At 53.6% G+C, this 14,791-nt stretch overlaps 4 protein-coding genes across 4 annotated transcripts; 2 read left to right on the plus strand and 2 right to left on the minus strand.

Moving 5' to 3' along the window:
* Positions 1 to 1,562: 1,562 nt before the first annotated feature.
* NECHADRAFT_76673 (uncharacterized protein) lies at positions 1,563 to 4,360 on the plus strand (the record flags this gene model as incomplete). Its single annotated transcript, XM_003046091.1, has 3 exons — positions 1,563 to 1,671; positions 2,066 to 3,561; positions 3,617 to 4,360. 3 exons carry the CDS (start codon positions 1,563 to 1,565, stop codon positions 4,358 to 4,360), a joined length of 2,349 nt encoding a protein of 782 aa, XP_003046137.1.
* A 423-nt stretch (positions 4,361 to 4,783) lies between these two features.
* On the minus strand, positions 4,784 to 6,865 carry NECHADRAFT_91211 (uncharacterized protein; the record flags this gene model as incomplete). The annotated part of the gene is made up of 3 exons (XM_003046668.1): positions 4,784 to 6,444; positions 6,541 to 6,589; positions 6,644 to 6,865. 3 exons carry the CDS (start codon positions 6,863 to 6,865, stop codon positions 4,784 to 4,786), a joined length of 1,932 nt encoding a protein of 643 aa, XP_003046714.1.
* Positions 6,866 to 7,511: 646 nt separating this feature from the next.
* On the plus strand, positions 7,512 to 9,856 carry NECHADRAFT_32463 (uncharacterized protein; the record flags this gene model as incomplete). The annotated part of the gene is made up of 4 exons (XM_003046092.1): positions 7,512 to 7,551; positions 7,628 to 8,092; positions 8,145 to 8,797; positions 8,852 to 9,856. The coding sequence occupies 4 exons, from the start codon at positions 7,512 to 7,514 to the stop codon at positions 9,854 to 9,856; spliced, it is 2,163 nt and encodes a 720-aa protein (XP_003046138.1).
* Positions 9,857 to 11,404: 1,548 nt separating this feature from the next.
* On the minus strand, positions 11,405 to 12,907 carry NECHADRAFT_99316 (uncharacterized protein). Its single transcript, XM_003046669.1, has 2 exons — positions 11,888 to 12,907; positions 11,405 to 11,796 (listed from the first exon to the last, which is right to left on the minus strand). The coding sequence occupies exons 1-2, from the start codon at positions 12,315 to 12,317 to the stop codon at positions 11,750 to 11,752; spliced, it is 477 nt and encodes a 158-aa protein (XP_003046715.1). The 5' UTR covers positions 12,318 to 12,907; the 3' UTR covers positions 11,405 to 11,749.
* Positions 12,908 to 14,791: the final 1,884 nt, after the last annotated feature.

The raw sequence follows: 14,791 nt of genomic DNA on the forward strand, positions 1-14,791 counted from the left end.
CCGTGTCAGGGATGACATGACGATACACGTCAAACCAAAGGATGAGGTTCAACGTCGGCAATGAAGCCGGCCCCGAGTGAGGCTATAAAGGTCCACCGAGGCTGGGATGGAGCGTGTTCTGGAGCGTGGGGGAACATGGCGAGAGTCAGCCTGCAGCCTCTTGAAGGAGTATCATGACACGGCCGAGTGGGTTAGCTGTGGTGAACCGTCGCCGTTGCCGTGACCGAGCCTATATCATCTATCTGGTCGCTTCATGGATGTTATGCCGAGAGTAGCCCCCACGGCTTCGGTGCCCGAGTGGGTCTTTTGTGCCGGGACCCGGTAGGCAGGATTCCGGATGGGCAGGCCACCCTCCGGCACGGACCGAGAACGAGAGGGTCAAATAGTTTCGAATAGTGAATGCGACTTCACATTATCACCAACTTATGGGGGGAATCCTTGTATGAATGGTGGTGGTGGTCGGCGGTGAAGAATTTCTCCACGAAAGACTCCACCAAGAGCATGTGAGACACTGCCAAAAACTGCCACCGAGGATGGCCCAAAGGGGGATAGCGCCACTAGCCACCGGAAATTACGTCACCCGGCAAAACGGGGTCTAGACGCTTTCGACGCCTCCCGACAGCCGCATTCCCCTCCTTCCCCCGTGCCCCCCTTGTTCAGCGGAGAACTGCTCTTGCTTCCCCTCCTTTCGGTGACGATTTTGGGGAAGAGATTCCAAGGGATTGGGTAAAAGATGCAGCCAATGAGTGACGGGACGTATTACCATTTTGCCTCTTTTGTGTGACGTGGTATCGCCTCTCGCCAGATAATCACAGGCCGTGAACCACGAACCCTTGAACTTGTAGTCGCCGCGGATGCTTCCGGTCCAGGGCGTACGCTACGGTGACGTTTGTTAGCCCAGTTCGAGACGAGACGGATGGGCACCGAATGGGAAACCGGGACTTTGTCGTACCTGCCTTCTGGTTCTCAGTGGCTCTGGAGCGGGAGAGATCATGTGGCCTCCTTCCCTTGTGACATTGGCGTAGTTTTTTTTTTCCCTCCTCCCTGCCTTGCTGGCCATTACTTTTACTCTCTTATCTCCCACTTCAATTCGAACATCCTCTCTTCCTTCACCTCCAGATTCGCCTCCTTGATACGAATCGCATTATCAATGCCCTTGTCCTTCTATCGAAAGACGTCTATTAAACGAAGCGAATCACAGGCTGCACAAAACGAACAAGCCTTTTCGACCCTACCCAGACCCCTGACTCGCTGATAAGCGCACTCCTCCACCTCCCTGATCTAGCAGTCCAGCCCAGTCCACACACGCGCGAGCTGCTGATTGACCCTTGGACCGCTTTTCTTCTTTTGGGAGCGAGAGGGGGACACAACCGACACATCTCTCGCATATTGCGTCCTGCAGCCTACATACGCCTCAATTATTTGCCAATTTCTTCCTCACCGCGACTCCCGTCCCCTCTTCTTGGATATTTTCCGATCAACTTCGCAAATCTTTTTTTCTCCAGACGACAACCAATTGGACCCCAACAGCTGAAAACCGATAGAACCCCTCCTCCCCCGCCATGTCTGCGGCACCGAGCCCCACGATCAATGGCCTCTCTGCGCCCTTGCGCTCGGCACTCAAGAGCGAGGAAGATGAACGCCCCTACCCGTCTAGTGGCTCTCTCAAAGGTACGTTGAAGAAGGATTCTGTAGATAGTCATCGCCTCGAATCACCTTCGAGGTGGTTTCCGATACTGGGGCTGGCGCAACTCAATTCCCCCTGAGCATGTGATGGAGCTTGACCCGCGAACGATCCAGGATGTGACGCGCGTGGGCATGCGATGGCATTTTCGGGTCTGCTTGGCATATCGTTATGATTGTCAAGCAAGGCCATGAGCAAGACGGACTGACGACCCGGTAAGTTGGCTCTGTGCCTTGCTCATGCGTTCGAGTGATTGTCCTCTGACCCGTTTGCTATGCGGCTTGCGCGTGCTCTCATCTTGTATCTTGAGTTTGCTTGAACACCACACATGACATTTCTGCACCATCAATGTAAATGAAACCCAGAGCTCACACACCACAGCTGTGCAGATTGCGGAACCCGAGTCCGAAATCCAGATGCTGGAGGATGAGTCCCAGCCTATGAAGCAGTTCTCTGCTGGCTTCAGACGACGCCTGAGCGGTAAGCTCGTGCCATCTCAACTCCCCAACGGTTCTTCAAGGTCGTCATACAGCGAAAGTCCTTCCCCGGCTCACCACGCCGAGGACTCGGGGCCAACGTCTCATCCCACTTCCCACCCTCACAGTCACCGCCGCCAGTACTACAGTGAAAAGCTTCTAGCCCAGGTTGGAGACTGGCTGGAGCATGAGCGGACCAAGGCAGCCGGGAGAAAGTCCAACAAGAAGACCACCCGTCGACGCAAGTCCAAGTCGCCTCCCAAAGCAAAGGGCGCCGAGACGGCCTCAGCTTCGGGCAAGGAGCCTGAGCGCTCTCGAGGGTCTGATCAGGAGCAAAGTGGCCGCTCGCGCTCTAATTCTATTGACTCTGACTCGAGCGATGTTTCCTTCGACAGACTTCAGCGCATCTTGGAGGACTCGATGGCTCATATGGGCTTCACGGCAGTTCCTCATTTCCCTCCCAAGTTGACACGCCCAAAGAACCGCAAGGTTCCCTCTCGGGCCTCACTGCGAGGTGCCTCCTCCGATACCGATTATGTCGATGGAGACGCCATCGTTCCCAGCTGCGATGCTTGGCTGGACAACTCCAAGACCATGAGCTACGCAGGCGGTGGTAGCACTGAGGACTTGACGGCCACCAACGGCTCCGACGATAAGGTCGACAAGGAGCGTGAGAACTGGCTCAACTTCAAGAACGAAATCATTCGTATCGCGCATACCCTCAGGCTCAAGGGGTGGAGACGCATCCCTCTTGGAGGCGGAGATAAGATCTCGGTGGAGCGTCTCAGCGGTGCTCTCACCAACGCCGTCTACGTTGTCCACCCTCCTCGTAACCTTGAGGAGGTTGAGAACAAGCGTATGCCTTCCAAGCTTCTGCTTCGTATCTATGGTCCACAGGTTGAGCACCTCATCGACCGGGACAACGAGCTCCAGGTGTTGCAGAGGCTGGCACGCAAGAGAATCGGACCACGACTCCTCGGTACATTCCAGAATGGTCGGTTCGAACAGTTCTTCGATTCCATCACCCTGACCCCGTCGGACCTTCGCGACCCCGAAATGTCCAAGCAAATTGCCAAGCGAATGAGGGAGCTTCACGAGGGCATCGAGCTACTGCCTCATGAGAGAGAGAACGGGCCCGCAACCTGGAGGAGCTGGGATCAGTGGCTCGATAATGTCGAGCGGATCGCCACCTTCCTGGACCAGGAGCTCGAGAAAGAGGCCAAGCCACCGACGGAGCGACGCAACCCCATTGTCCATGCCTGGAAGAGCAGGGGCTACGTCTGCGGCACTCCCTGGCCTCAGTTCAAGGACATGATTGCCAAGTACCGTGCCCATCTTTACAGCCACTACAAGGGCGGCCAACGGGAAGTGAAGGACAAGATTGTCTTTGCCCACAGTGACGTGAGTACATGCACTGATATCCATCGATAAGAAAATTGGCTAATACCTCTCACAGACGCAATATGGCAACATTCTTCGAATTCGCCCCGACGATGAAAAGTCACCGCTTCTTCAGCCTGCCAACCAGCACAAGCAGCTCATCGTCATCGACTTTGAGTATGCAGGCCCCAACACGCGTGGCCTCGAGTTCGCCAACCACTTCAACGAATGGACGTATAATTACCATGATGCCGTAGTGCCATGGGCGTGCAACGAGAGGCGGTATCCCACCCCCGATGAGCAGCGTCGTTTCGTCAGGGCTTACGTCGATCATCGCCCCCGATTCCAAGGGAACGGGTCCACTCCAAGGCTGGCTCCTTCGGACGGGAACTTGTCCAGTGGCACTTCCACGCCTATTGCCACCCCCCTGTCGACTCCTAGCAACCCTCCTGCCAGCAGCTCCAGCTCTATCGTGGAATTCATGCTTGATGCACGAGTGCCCCCTGGAGGATGGAGCGCTGCAGAGCGAGCCAACGAGGAGGAGCGAGACCAGCGCGTGCGAGCTCTGTTGGAGGAGACGCAGTGGTGGCGTCCGGCCAATCATGCACACTGGATCGCGTGGGGTATCGTCCAGGCCAAGATCCCAGCCCTTGACGACGTTGTCAAGGAGGAGGACCTCGGACCTGACGAGTTTGACTACCTCAGGTATGCTCAGGATCGTGTCATGTTCTTCTGGGGAGACTGCGTGCAGATGGGTCTCGTCAAGAAGGAGGAGCTGCCAGAGCTCCTGCAGAAGAGACTGAAGATTGTCGAGTACTGAGAGCTGGCTTCTGTGAGTGAGCAGCGAGGAGGTTTGGATCGGAGGAACCAGAGCGGACAGCCGAGGTGAGTTGGCTTTGATCTTAATGACGAGTGCAATGACACGGCGGGCTACCCATCGCCTGGCATCCTAGAGATTGAACAACTTTTGGATGTTTCCTTTCAACACTTTCTTAGTATCAGCGACGGCATAGAATCTTCAGTTGAAGAGATGCACAAGCAAGCTTTTGTCTTTTCAACAATGCAATAAAGGTATCTTGTAGATACTCAAAACAGAAAATAAATATATGTTGAAAACAAACTTGAACTCGTGGGGAATTGTGATGTCGTAATTCGTATCATGTTTTTCATGGCTATATGTCGTCTAGATGCTTATGCCCCCCAGTTGAACATGTCGTAAATCTTTATATACATGATGATTGGCTTAAGCATCGAGCTTCAGACGATCCAGCATGGCATCAATCTTACCCAGTAGGATCTGGTAGTTGATGGCATCTGAGGCAAACTCATCCTCTGCAACCTCACCATCCAGTGTTCGCACGGCTCCCTCTTTGGCCTCGCCATTTGCCTCCTTTGCCTCCCCGTTTGTCTCGCCATTCTGCCTAACTGTACCATTCGTCTCTCCTGTAGAAATGACGGCCTGATCCGCCATGGCAGCCGCCAACTCGGCGTCGAGCTCACCCGTCTCGTCCATCATCTCGTCAAGACCAGCATCCTCGAAGCGTAGTCTGAATCGATCTGACAGGTAGTACCGAATATCATCGAGCAATTCGATTGTGTCTGTCTCCTCACGTGCCGTCAAACGCTGAGCGGACTCGGCGATAAGCGCTTGGAAGTCCTCCTCGTCGATATAGTCTTCGAGGCGGTAGGCAAGATAACGGGCTGCGAATTCTTCGAGACGCTGCACGCGGAGGTCCCAGGCAGCGTGGATGACGTCGTAGATATTGATGGGCTCCATCTCAACGGTCTCGTGGACGTCTGCCTCGCCGTCGCCGTCCTCATGGGTCTGGCCGTGGGTGCGGTCGACCAAGACGTTCGAGCTACCACTGCCTAATGTGCTAATAGCCACTGCAGCCTTGCTCTTGAGATTGTCGAGGAACAGCATGTCAGCTGCATACAGAAGATCGAGGGCATGTTCAAGAGGGCAGGCGACAGTTTCTGTGTAAAGGAAAGTGAGGATGATCTCGAGAACAGCTGGTGAGCAGTCGACAGTAACGACGCGGAGATGGTCAGCGCGGTGAGACTCGACAAAGTCGCCCGAGAACATCTTTTCAAAGTACTCGCTTCGGATGAGCATGGCCTTGTGAGCGGGATAGAGGACCGACTTGGGGGATTTGGCAGAGTCGTTACCGTTGCCGGCTGGGCCAATGGGTATAGTTGGTTTGTCCTCAGTTTGCTCGGGCTTTTCCTCTTCAGCTTCGACTGGCTCGTCTGCGCGGAGGAGGACGTCTGCAAACATGGCGTTATCATGGTGCCACTTGACATCCTTGACTCGATCCGAGTCTACCACCATCTTGTGTCCCACGACATTCTGTTGAAAGAAGTCTTCCAGTTGTCCCCTTGCTCGCTCTACCTCATCTTGATACCGCTGACGAGCAAGTCTCCTGTCGGCTCCGGCGAGAATGGCCTCCCATAGTGACTCAACCTCGAGCTGCTTGCTAATTTTGGACAGTCCGTTGAGTATGTCCTCTTCAGAGGTGTCGGTTCCTGTAGGTGCAAGATCTCGCGGTACCTCGCCCAAGTAAAGATACCTTAGGACGATCTGAAAGGCCTCGACGGGGACAGCATTGGCAAGATTCCAAGTAGTGGTGTTTGGGGCAGCGGCCAACTTGGCTTTGAAGTAAGGAGACCTTGAGGCAAGTAGAAACTTGTGCAGCTCAAAGGAACGTGAGCCGGCGACGAGAGTAATATCTGCGGTGCTGGGTGATGGGCGACCCAGGAGAGTCGATATGTGGGAAGACCAGTAGACGTAAGGGTCTGAGGACTTTGAAAAGTCGTACTGTAAGAGGAGGTTGCGGATGCGGTCATTGAGGGCGTTGTAGATGCATCGCTCGCCCTGGAAGGTGTTGCGCTCGGCCAGTGCGCCTTGTAGTTGATGTGAGTTTCATGATGAGAGACAACGAAAGACTATACGGCACGAAACAAGACAATTCAACGTTAAACAAGATGAATTAAACTTACCAGACTCTAATAGTAGTTGAACAAGTTCATAATGTCCACACAAACTCGCCTATCCCCGTCAGCCCCTCATTACTCAAAACTGCATGACAAAAAAACAACCCACGATGATGAGGGGCGTATAGTCAAACTTGTCCTTGCCATTGATGTTGACGCCGCGGCTGATGAGTTCCTGACAAGTCCTCAGATCGCCGTGTCGACAGGCCATGAGGAACTCGTGAAACTCGGGGCTGTCGTCGAGGGGGTTCTCGTCACGAAGGACGCCGCTCTTGATGAGGAGTGCTTCCTCGCCGAGTTTACCTTCGAGCTCATCTTTGCGGAGGACCATGGTGAAGAAATTCAAGTATATAATATATGCCTCAAAAGGCTAATGAATGAAGTCAAGTCGTCTATAAGAAGTCAATTCTTATCTCCGAAGACCGTAGGCCTTGCTTATCAAATCAAATCATGGATGGTAGGACCCCTCCAAAAAGTCGCCATCACCATAAACGGCCACCAAATTCCCCTCAGCCAATCAGCGTCGACCGGTTCCTCGACGTCACCGCCACGGTCCCCTTATCGATAACGAGGCTCTTTCCGGGTCAACCCCGGGTGGGCCTCTGTTGCCATAACAACGGCGCCAGGTGTTTACTCTGTGGGACGGACCGGGGTGAGTGAGTGGGAAGTTCAAGTTAGTCCAGGCCCATTTTCACGACCACGCTCTCTTTGTTTAAGCTTCTCGTCTTTGCTTTCCCCAACTCTTTCTCCTCCTCATCCTTTTCTCAAACAAACCTTCTCTCTCACATTGTGAATAACCTCTACTAACCGACAGCAAGGTGTTTTTGTTTTTTACCCCCAGTCTTCTTTACTTGTCGTCCCCCACCACCTACCGACTCGATCACGAACCTACTCGTTCAACGGCGTGAAAGCTACCGTCGAAGCAGGATTGCACTGCATGGGTTGGACCGGTTATTTATCGTGAATTGACTTTGATCATGTCTTCCGAGGACAAGTACGAGACGTTGGAGAAGATTGGTAAGTTCACGCTCAACCTCTCTGACATGCACCGCCTATTCACGGTCAACTCACCGACTGACACATCCACACCCAGGCCATGGATCCTTCGGTGTCATCCGCAAAGTTCGGCGGAAGGCCGATGGCTTCATCATGTGCCGAAAGGAAATCTCATACCTCCGAATGTCACAAAAGGAGCGCGAGCAGCTCCACGCCGAGTTCCAGATCCTGTCGACCCTCCGCCATCCCAACATCGTCGCCTACTACAACCGTGAACACCTCAAGGTCAGCCAAGACCTGCACCTGTACATGGAGTACTGCGGCAACGGCGACCTCGGTCGTGTCATCAAGGACCTCACAATGAAGGGCCAACGGGCACAAGAAAGCTTTGTCTGGAGCATCTTCAGCCAGCTGGTCATGGCCTTGTATCGGTGCCACTATGGCATCGACCCGCCCGAGGTTGGCGCCAATGTTTTGGGTTTGACACAGGGAGCTGCGGCAGGTCCCAAGGTTCCTGCTGGAACTATGACTATTCTACATCGTGACTTGAAGCCCGAGAATGGTGAGACTTTCTGGTACTTTGTTTACTTGGGGTGTGAACTAATAACCTTCAGTCTTCCTCGGTGAGGACAACTCGGTCAAGCTTGGAGACTTTGGTCTCTCCAAGATGATCAAGTCCCACGACTTTGCTTCTACCTACGTCGGCACACCATTCTACATGTCGCCCGAGATCTGTGCCGCCGAAAAGTACACACTCAAGTCTGACATTTGGTCCCTGGGCTGCATCATCTACGAGCTCTGCGCACGAGAGCCTCCATTCAACGCCAAGACGCATTTCCAACTTGTGCAAAAGATCAAGGAGGGCAAGTTCCCCGCCCTGCCTGATGTGTACTCTCCCGAGCTTGGCCAGGTCATCAAGGACTGCCTCAGGGTCAACCCTGACCGGAGACCCGACACGGCATCGCTGCTTAGCCTGCCTGTTGTCAGGCTCATGCGCAAGGAGAAGGAGGTTGTGGACCTCAACAAGTCGCTTAAGCTGAGGGAAGACGCTCTCCGTAAGAAGGAGAGGGAAGTGATGGAGAGGCTCGCTGGCCTTGAGATGGAGAAGGAGCTCATCCGAGAAGAGCTAGACTCGTCGCTGCGGAGAGAGTGGGAGGTCAAGGCCCGCCTCAAGATTGATCACCTGGTGAACGCCGAGGTTGAACAACTACATATCCGCTTCGAAGAAGAGGTACAGGCTCGGGTGGAGGAGGAAGTCCAAGCCCGTGTCGAGGCCGAACTACAGAAGAAGACAGTCGCCTTTGTCGGCTCAAGACCCCAGAGTCGCGAGGACGAGCACCCGACATCACCAGCCAAGTCCGATTTCAAGCCGGATTACCCTCACTCGTCGGTCAACACCAGCGGAGACGAGTTCCCCTCGACAACGGACCTCACTGAGTACTCCATCGATAGCCCCGAGAGCTTCCGGGAGACGAAGAAGACGACACGCACCCCCTTCGCCCGTGCGCAGACCATGTTTGTGGGCAACGCTGCTAATACGCCCATGGACATTGAGATGGGCTCACCCAGCCCCATCGCCGCCATCGAGTCGCTGTCCCTATCACCTCGTCGCAATGGAGGTACCAAAGCCCCGACATACAACGCGAGTAACATCTTTACGGCCAACATCTTTGCCAACAACGCCAACCGAAGCTCGGGCGAGAGCCGGTGGGATAACCCTCGTGGCGAGCCGTCGTTGTCTGATTCTGAGGATGATGATATTATGCCCTCGCCGACTCGCAACATCAAGTCGTCCAAGAACCCCTTCACATCAAAGACGCGCCCTGTCTTGACATCACAGAAGTCGTGCCCCATCAACCGACTCAAGCCTGCAGCCTCGAACCCCGGCTTTGTCTCGAAGCAGATCATGCCCCAAGCCGAGTCTGGTCCTAGATCTCCCGGTCGGCGACTCAGCAAGATACCATCTGCGGCGTCGCTCGTGCCTGAGGCTAGCACTGCTCAGGGTCTGACTCGCACTCTGTCGCTTAACAGCAACAGGAAGAATGCGGACGAGGCGATGGGTAGAATGGTTGCCAAGAACAACATGGCCAACATCAAGGGCCGAACCCTCGTCGAGCTGCAACAGGCTCGTGCTGGCGGACGTCCCATGAGCGCTGTTGTTCTCCCCACCACTGGTGAGAACGTGAGCCCCAAGAGGGCATTCAGAGACCGCATCGGCCTTGAGCGGAAGTCGAGCGGCGACGAGCCCGTGGCTGTATGGGATCCAGAACGTGACGAGATGCCCAGTCCATTCCTCGTCCGAGCTCGACGCATCGCCCGGGTATAGGCCTCCTCGACGCTTGCGACGCAAGAGCAGAGTAATCAGGCCAAGGGCAGTTGACGCCCTCGACCCTCGTTTTGTTTTTACTCTTTTTCACTTTCCTTTGTCTATTCTATTCCCCCTACATTGAAAGAAGCAAGCATGCAAGCATCATGAGAAAGAGACAGTGGAGGAAGTATTGAAGGAGATGAGAGAGAGAGAGAGCGAGTTGTTGGAAACGAAACCATGGCAAGCGGCGTTTTATGGCGTAACAAGGAAAGGGGAGGGCAACACTCAGCAGCGTGAAACCATTATCTTTTCATGTTGGTTTTGTTTGTTGGTGTTTTTTTTTTTTGTTTTTTTTTTGGTCTGGATTATTGGTCGGTTGGCATAACTTGATGACGGTCGATCGGTTCTTTTTTGGTCTGGTCTATGATGAGGCGTGGGAAAGGTAGGGAGGGGGGATTTGAATTGTGGTATTCAATGGATGAATGGATGGGATGGATTGATTGATTGATTGATGGATGGATATTGGCTTCCCTTGTTGTGTTTTAGACGTTGATAAAAAGACCATGATTATTTAACTTGGGTGTCTTGACTCCAGTATTGTCTATTCGTGGGGGATTGAGTTGACTCTATCACTTTGTACATGTCTCACTCACAGATATAGACATCTGGCTGTGTTCATTTACAGTAACACTAACACCTCAGACTCTTCAAGTCATCTATAGAGTATTCTCTCTTAACCAATAACTGCTCGATTATCCTCCGAGCCAATAATTGCAAGTCCTCGGTGAGTCTCCAATAAGAAGCATCCACAACCCAACAACAAACACCCTTGTCTAGTTCAACTACTGCAACTTTTCAAGGTCATGGGCAATCCTTTCCACCAATTGGTCGCGATAGGCATATCCCCTTGACGACGGAAGCACAACCCGCCGAATCTCACTTGCTTTAGCTACTGCATCATCATATCATCAACGAACCGTGTCCAACATTCAATCAGCCAGCCTTATTTCCTTGAACCACGTCAGCTAGTGTAGTGAGTTGGGCATCACTGCGTCCAAGTTAGAAGCAACACACCAATATCTCTCCCTTGCAACGCCATGCATATGCATCCCTTCCCCCACCCTCCCTCATCTGCACCCCAGAACCAGTCGTCCGGGCGAGGCGACAGTTGGGAGGCGTGACGATTTGCAGGGACGACATGATGAGTTGTCTAGAACTTTACCAAACGGAACAACTACCTCTGAACAAGGGCATCAACGTCAGAGCAAGGGAATCCATGTTCTTCAACATCACACATCACATCAGAGACGCAAGTCGACAAACTTGAATTGGAGTATTTGCAATGCTCAAACGAGGAAACCAAGGGGGTATTTTTTCTCTCTCCATCCGCAAGCTAAAACACCACACACATTTGACAAAAACAATTAAAAAATAGAGCAAAAAATAATAAACACATCCCATCCACCAACAGAGCATCATGTCAACGCCAAGTAGCACCGTGTCAGCCGTAAGTGTCCAAGAAATAAAGCAGAGCAACTATAAAAGCACCATTAAAAAGGCGGCCGCGAGGCCAGTTCCATCTTGCGTTGCGTAGCGTAGCGTGTTGTAGCCGTGAGGCCCATCAATCTTCCGATATTCCCACGTTCCGGGCGCCCTCCCTGATAAAGTGTCGTGTCGTTAGAGGCTCTTGGTCTGGCCTAAGAGCCTGTCCATCTCACCATGGTTGTTGTAGTTGTTGTTGTTTGTGAGAATGGCGGTCCTGTGTAACCCGCGCAGGACCTTGTCTTTCTCCATCTCGTTTTGTCTTATTTTCATCTCTTTTTTTCTCCTTTTCTTCTTCTCTTTTGTTTCGTTAGTCAATGGTCTCTAACCATTGTGATACCATGAGGCTCCTGAGAACCACCAGGGCGATTAGGGAGGGTCATTAGCCTGATTAATGTCGTGAACGGTGGGAGGTGCTGTGACGATGGGAACTGTGACCGTGGCTATGGCGATGGGACGAATGGTGCGATGACGAGTGTCTGTGATGCCGGCTCGAGGTACTGCTACTGTCGAGATCACGCTCCAAGCTTTCAACCCTGGACCTGTAACCCTTGACAATCTCCTTGATATGGGCGATGCGGTCAAAGTCCACCTCGAGCTCATCCAGCTGTTGGAGGATCTCGGTGTAGCGAGCGATCTCAGCGTCGGCTCCCCCAATGATACCATCGGCTTCGTCGTACTGCAGCTGCGTAAAGCGCTGTGCTTCGTAGCTCAGGTGCTGTATCCGCTGCTCGATGCTGGCCATGAGATGATCAAAGTAGCGACCCAGAGCTGATAGCGATGAGCTATCTAGCATCAAGAGGCCCTGGCTGCTGGCGCGGCTGGCGGCGCGCGAGCTGCTGGATCCCCCTCCCAGCGCCGCTTGGCCCTGGCGTAGCAGTTGGATTTCCTCGGCATCGAGGCCTAACTGGGTGTCCGGGACGGCCTGTGCCGACATGGCGGGCAGCCGCTGGAGGGGCTGCTAGCTACGGCGCGGCGGGGCCGAGGGGACCGTAGAGGCGACGGATGCGATTGAGGTCGGGGGGGTCACAGGAAGGTTCAGGTGCAATGGATTGTCGCCGAACGGCGGTTGGATATGTGCCGAGCTGGCGGGCGAGGAGAGATTCTGTGTGTGTATAGGACGGCTGCAGCGACTCGGGACATGGACTGTAGCGGTTCGGAAGCGGCCAAGAGGCCGAGAGGGGAGTCGGGACTCGGCGATGTTGTGGTATAGGTAGAGGCGCAGGAAATGGTGATGCCAATGGTTGCGACGAGAGCGCGCACAGAAGCGACGGTGATGGAGACGACCAGGACGACAACGAGGACAACAGCAGCTGCGATGGCGCTAGAATCGGCGTGTGCTGTGCTGCGCAGAGCATCATGATATCGCGACCGAGACAATCATGAGCATCATCGACGGGGAGTGGGTGAGCGTATGCGCAGGTAGTATAGCGTAGCGTCTCTTGACTTTGTTTGGAATGGTGTCAGTGTGGTGTCGTTGGGTCGATGTCGGGTCGGTAGGTTATCTTGTCTGGAGGCTCCCAGACCTCGCGGCACCCGGACGAGGAAGAAGAAAGAGGAGACGAGGAGAAGAGGTGTGAGCCGGCTTCTCTTTTTGGGGAAAGGACGGGAGAGCCGTGATTGGAGAATGGGAGGAGCAACAAGACGGAGGGGAGGGGGGGGGAGGACGCAGTAGAAAAGGGCCGGTATACCGACCGAAAGGCGGCGGAGAGTGGGCGGCGTGGGTTTCGGTGAGAGAGGCAGGGATGATTTGATGGGGGTAAGGTAGACCCAGGTCAGTTGGTACCGGGGTCAAGCCTGACGTCGACCAGGGTGCGCTGCGCTGAGGATGAGTTGACCGAGTGGTGACGACGATTGGACTGATTTGCTGCTTGAGAGCCGACAGGACAGTCGAGTCGAGTCGAGTCGAGTGAGTTTGTGGGCAGCACAGCACAAGCAAGACAAGCAAGTGCAGAGAGAGAAGAGACGGCGCGTGGGAGGTGCAGCGACCAGCAGGGGTGTCGTTTCTTTTGATTGATAAAACCCCCGGCTGTTAGTTTCTCTGGGGCTGAAATCCGTCGATGTTGGTTGGTGGTGTTTTGGAGGGAAAAGACAGACTAGACCAGACAAAGATGGGATGGATGGATGGATGGGATGCGGAGGGAGGAGAAGAGGAAGGAGGAGGAGACGACGGGAGGTTGCACGAGTTGCTTGTGATGCTTGCACGTGCAACTCGAACTGCCTGTCTTGTTTCAATTGAAGAAAAGGTTCTTGAGCCGCGGGATAGATTAGAGTCAAGACAGGACACGGGCGTGTGACTCGATCTTGTCTTGTCTCGTCTTGATTTGTCTCGAATCGCTTCGTATCGTCGAGATGGAAATCAATGCGGCGGCGTCTAGGTACTAACAAAACAGTGACAATCAATGGATCACCGCCTAAAGACCTTGCAAGACCTGGGGGCCAGGTACCGACAGAGCGGAAACCGGCGCAGCAGCACCAAATCTCAGTAGCGCGCGCTAGCTGAGCTCTCCAAGGTCGATCTCGAGACCGATTTTTCCTTTCCTTGCTTTTCACGGCAGATGAAAAAGAAAGAAAAAGCAACGACGGTCGGTAGGGGGAACTGTTGGGGGCGGACAAGGTTTGGTTTGGCGCAAGAGCCTAGCAGGGCTGTTTGATGAACCACAGTAGCTGTAGCTGTGATAGTGGTGGTAGTGGTGGTGCTAGACAAGGTCGGTGAGAGCTTGTGTGAGAGTAGGCGCCCAGACCGTGGTGAGAGGAAATAGGTCTAGTCGCCAAGGGAGACAAGAGAAAGAGGAAAGAGGATCAGAGAGTGGGAAAAAAAGAAAGAAGAAGAGAAAAGTAGTCGACCAGAAAAGAAAAAAAGAAAAAAGAAAGGAGGTGGTGCAAGAGAATGGAACGATGTAATAGTCGATAATGCGAAAACATAATGACCGAGACTGGCTCGTCGACCAAAGTCAGGAGATGGATCATGATACACCTCAACCGTCATGACCCGGGATGGATGGATGGATACATGATCAAACACACCGACCAAACCTCTATTACTGTACTGCCTCTCCCCGTCAACCGATGCCGAGTCCACCACGAACGGGGAGCCGCAGATTACTGGCAACATACGACAAGGCAAGGAGCTTGCTTCTCTTCCCATGACCGAACCCGACGGACGGAATCCCGGATCATGGGCCGCTGCTCTGCCTTTCATTTCTCGTCTTCGTTTGTGGGACTTGATCTCTTGTAAGTGGGACTATTATATCTTGGTCTCGTCTTCGGTTCAACTTCCATCTCGATGCTAGGAACGGAGTAGTCAGGTACTGAAAAAAAGGTGAGGATGGAGACGCGGATCCATGTACATCCAATATTTTTCCTCTGACCGCTGCTCTCAGCCTCTGGCAGATTCCCATGCTGTCTTGT

This window comes from Fusarium vanettenii (assembly GCF_000151355.1).
Source record: "Fusarium vanettenii 77-13-4 chromosome 2 genomic scaffold NECHAsca_18_chr2_1_0, whole genome shotgun sequence".
Taxonomy (NCBI): domain Eukaryota; kingdom Fungi; phylum Ascomycota; class Sordariomycetes; order Hypocreales; family Nectriaceae; genus Fusarium; species Fusarium vanettenii.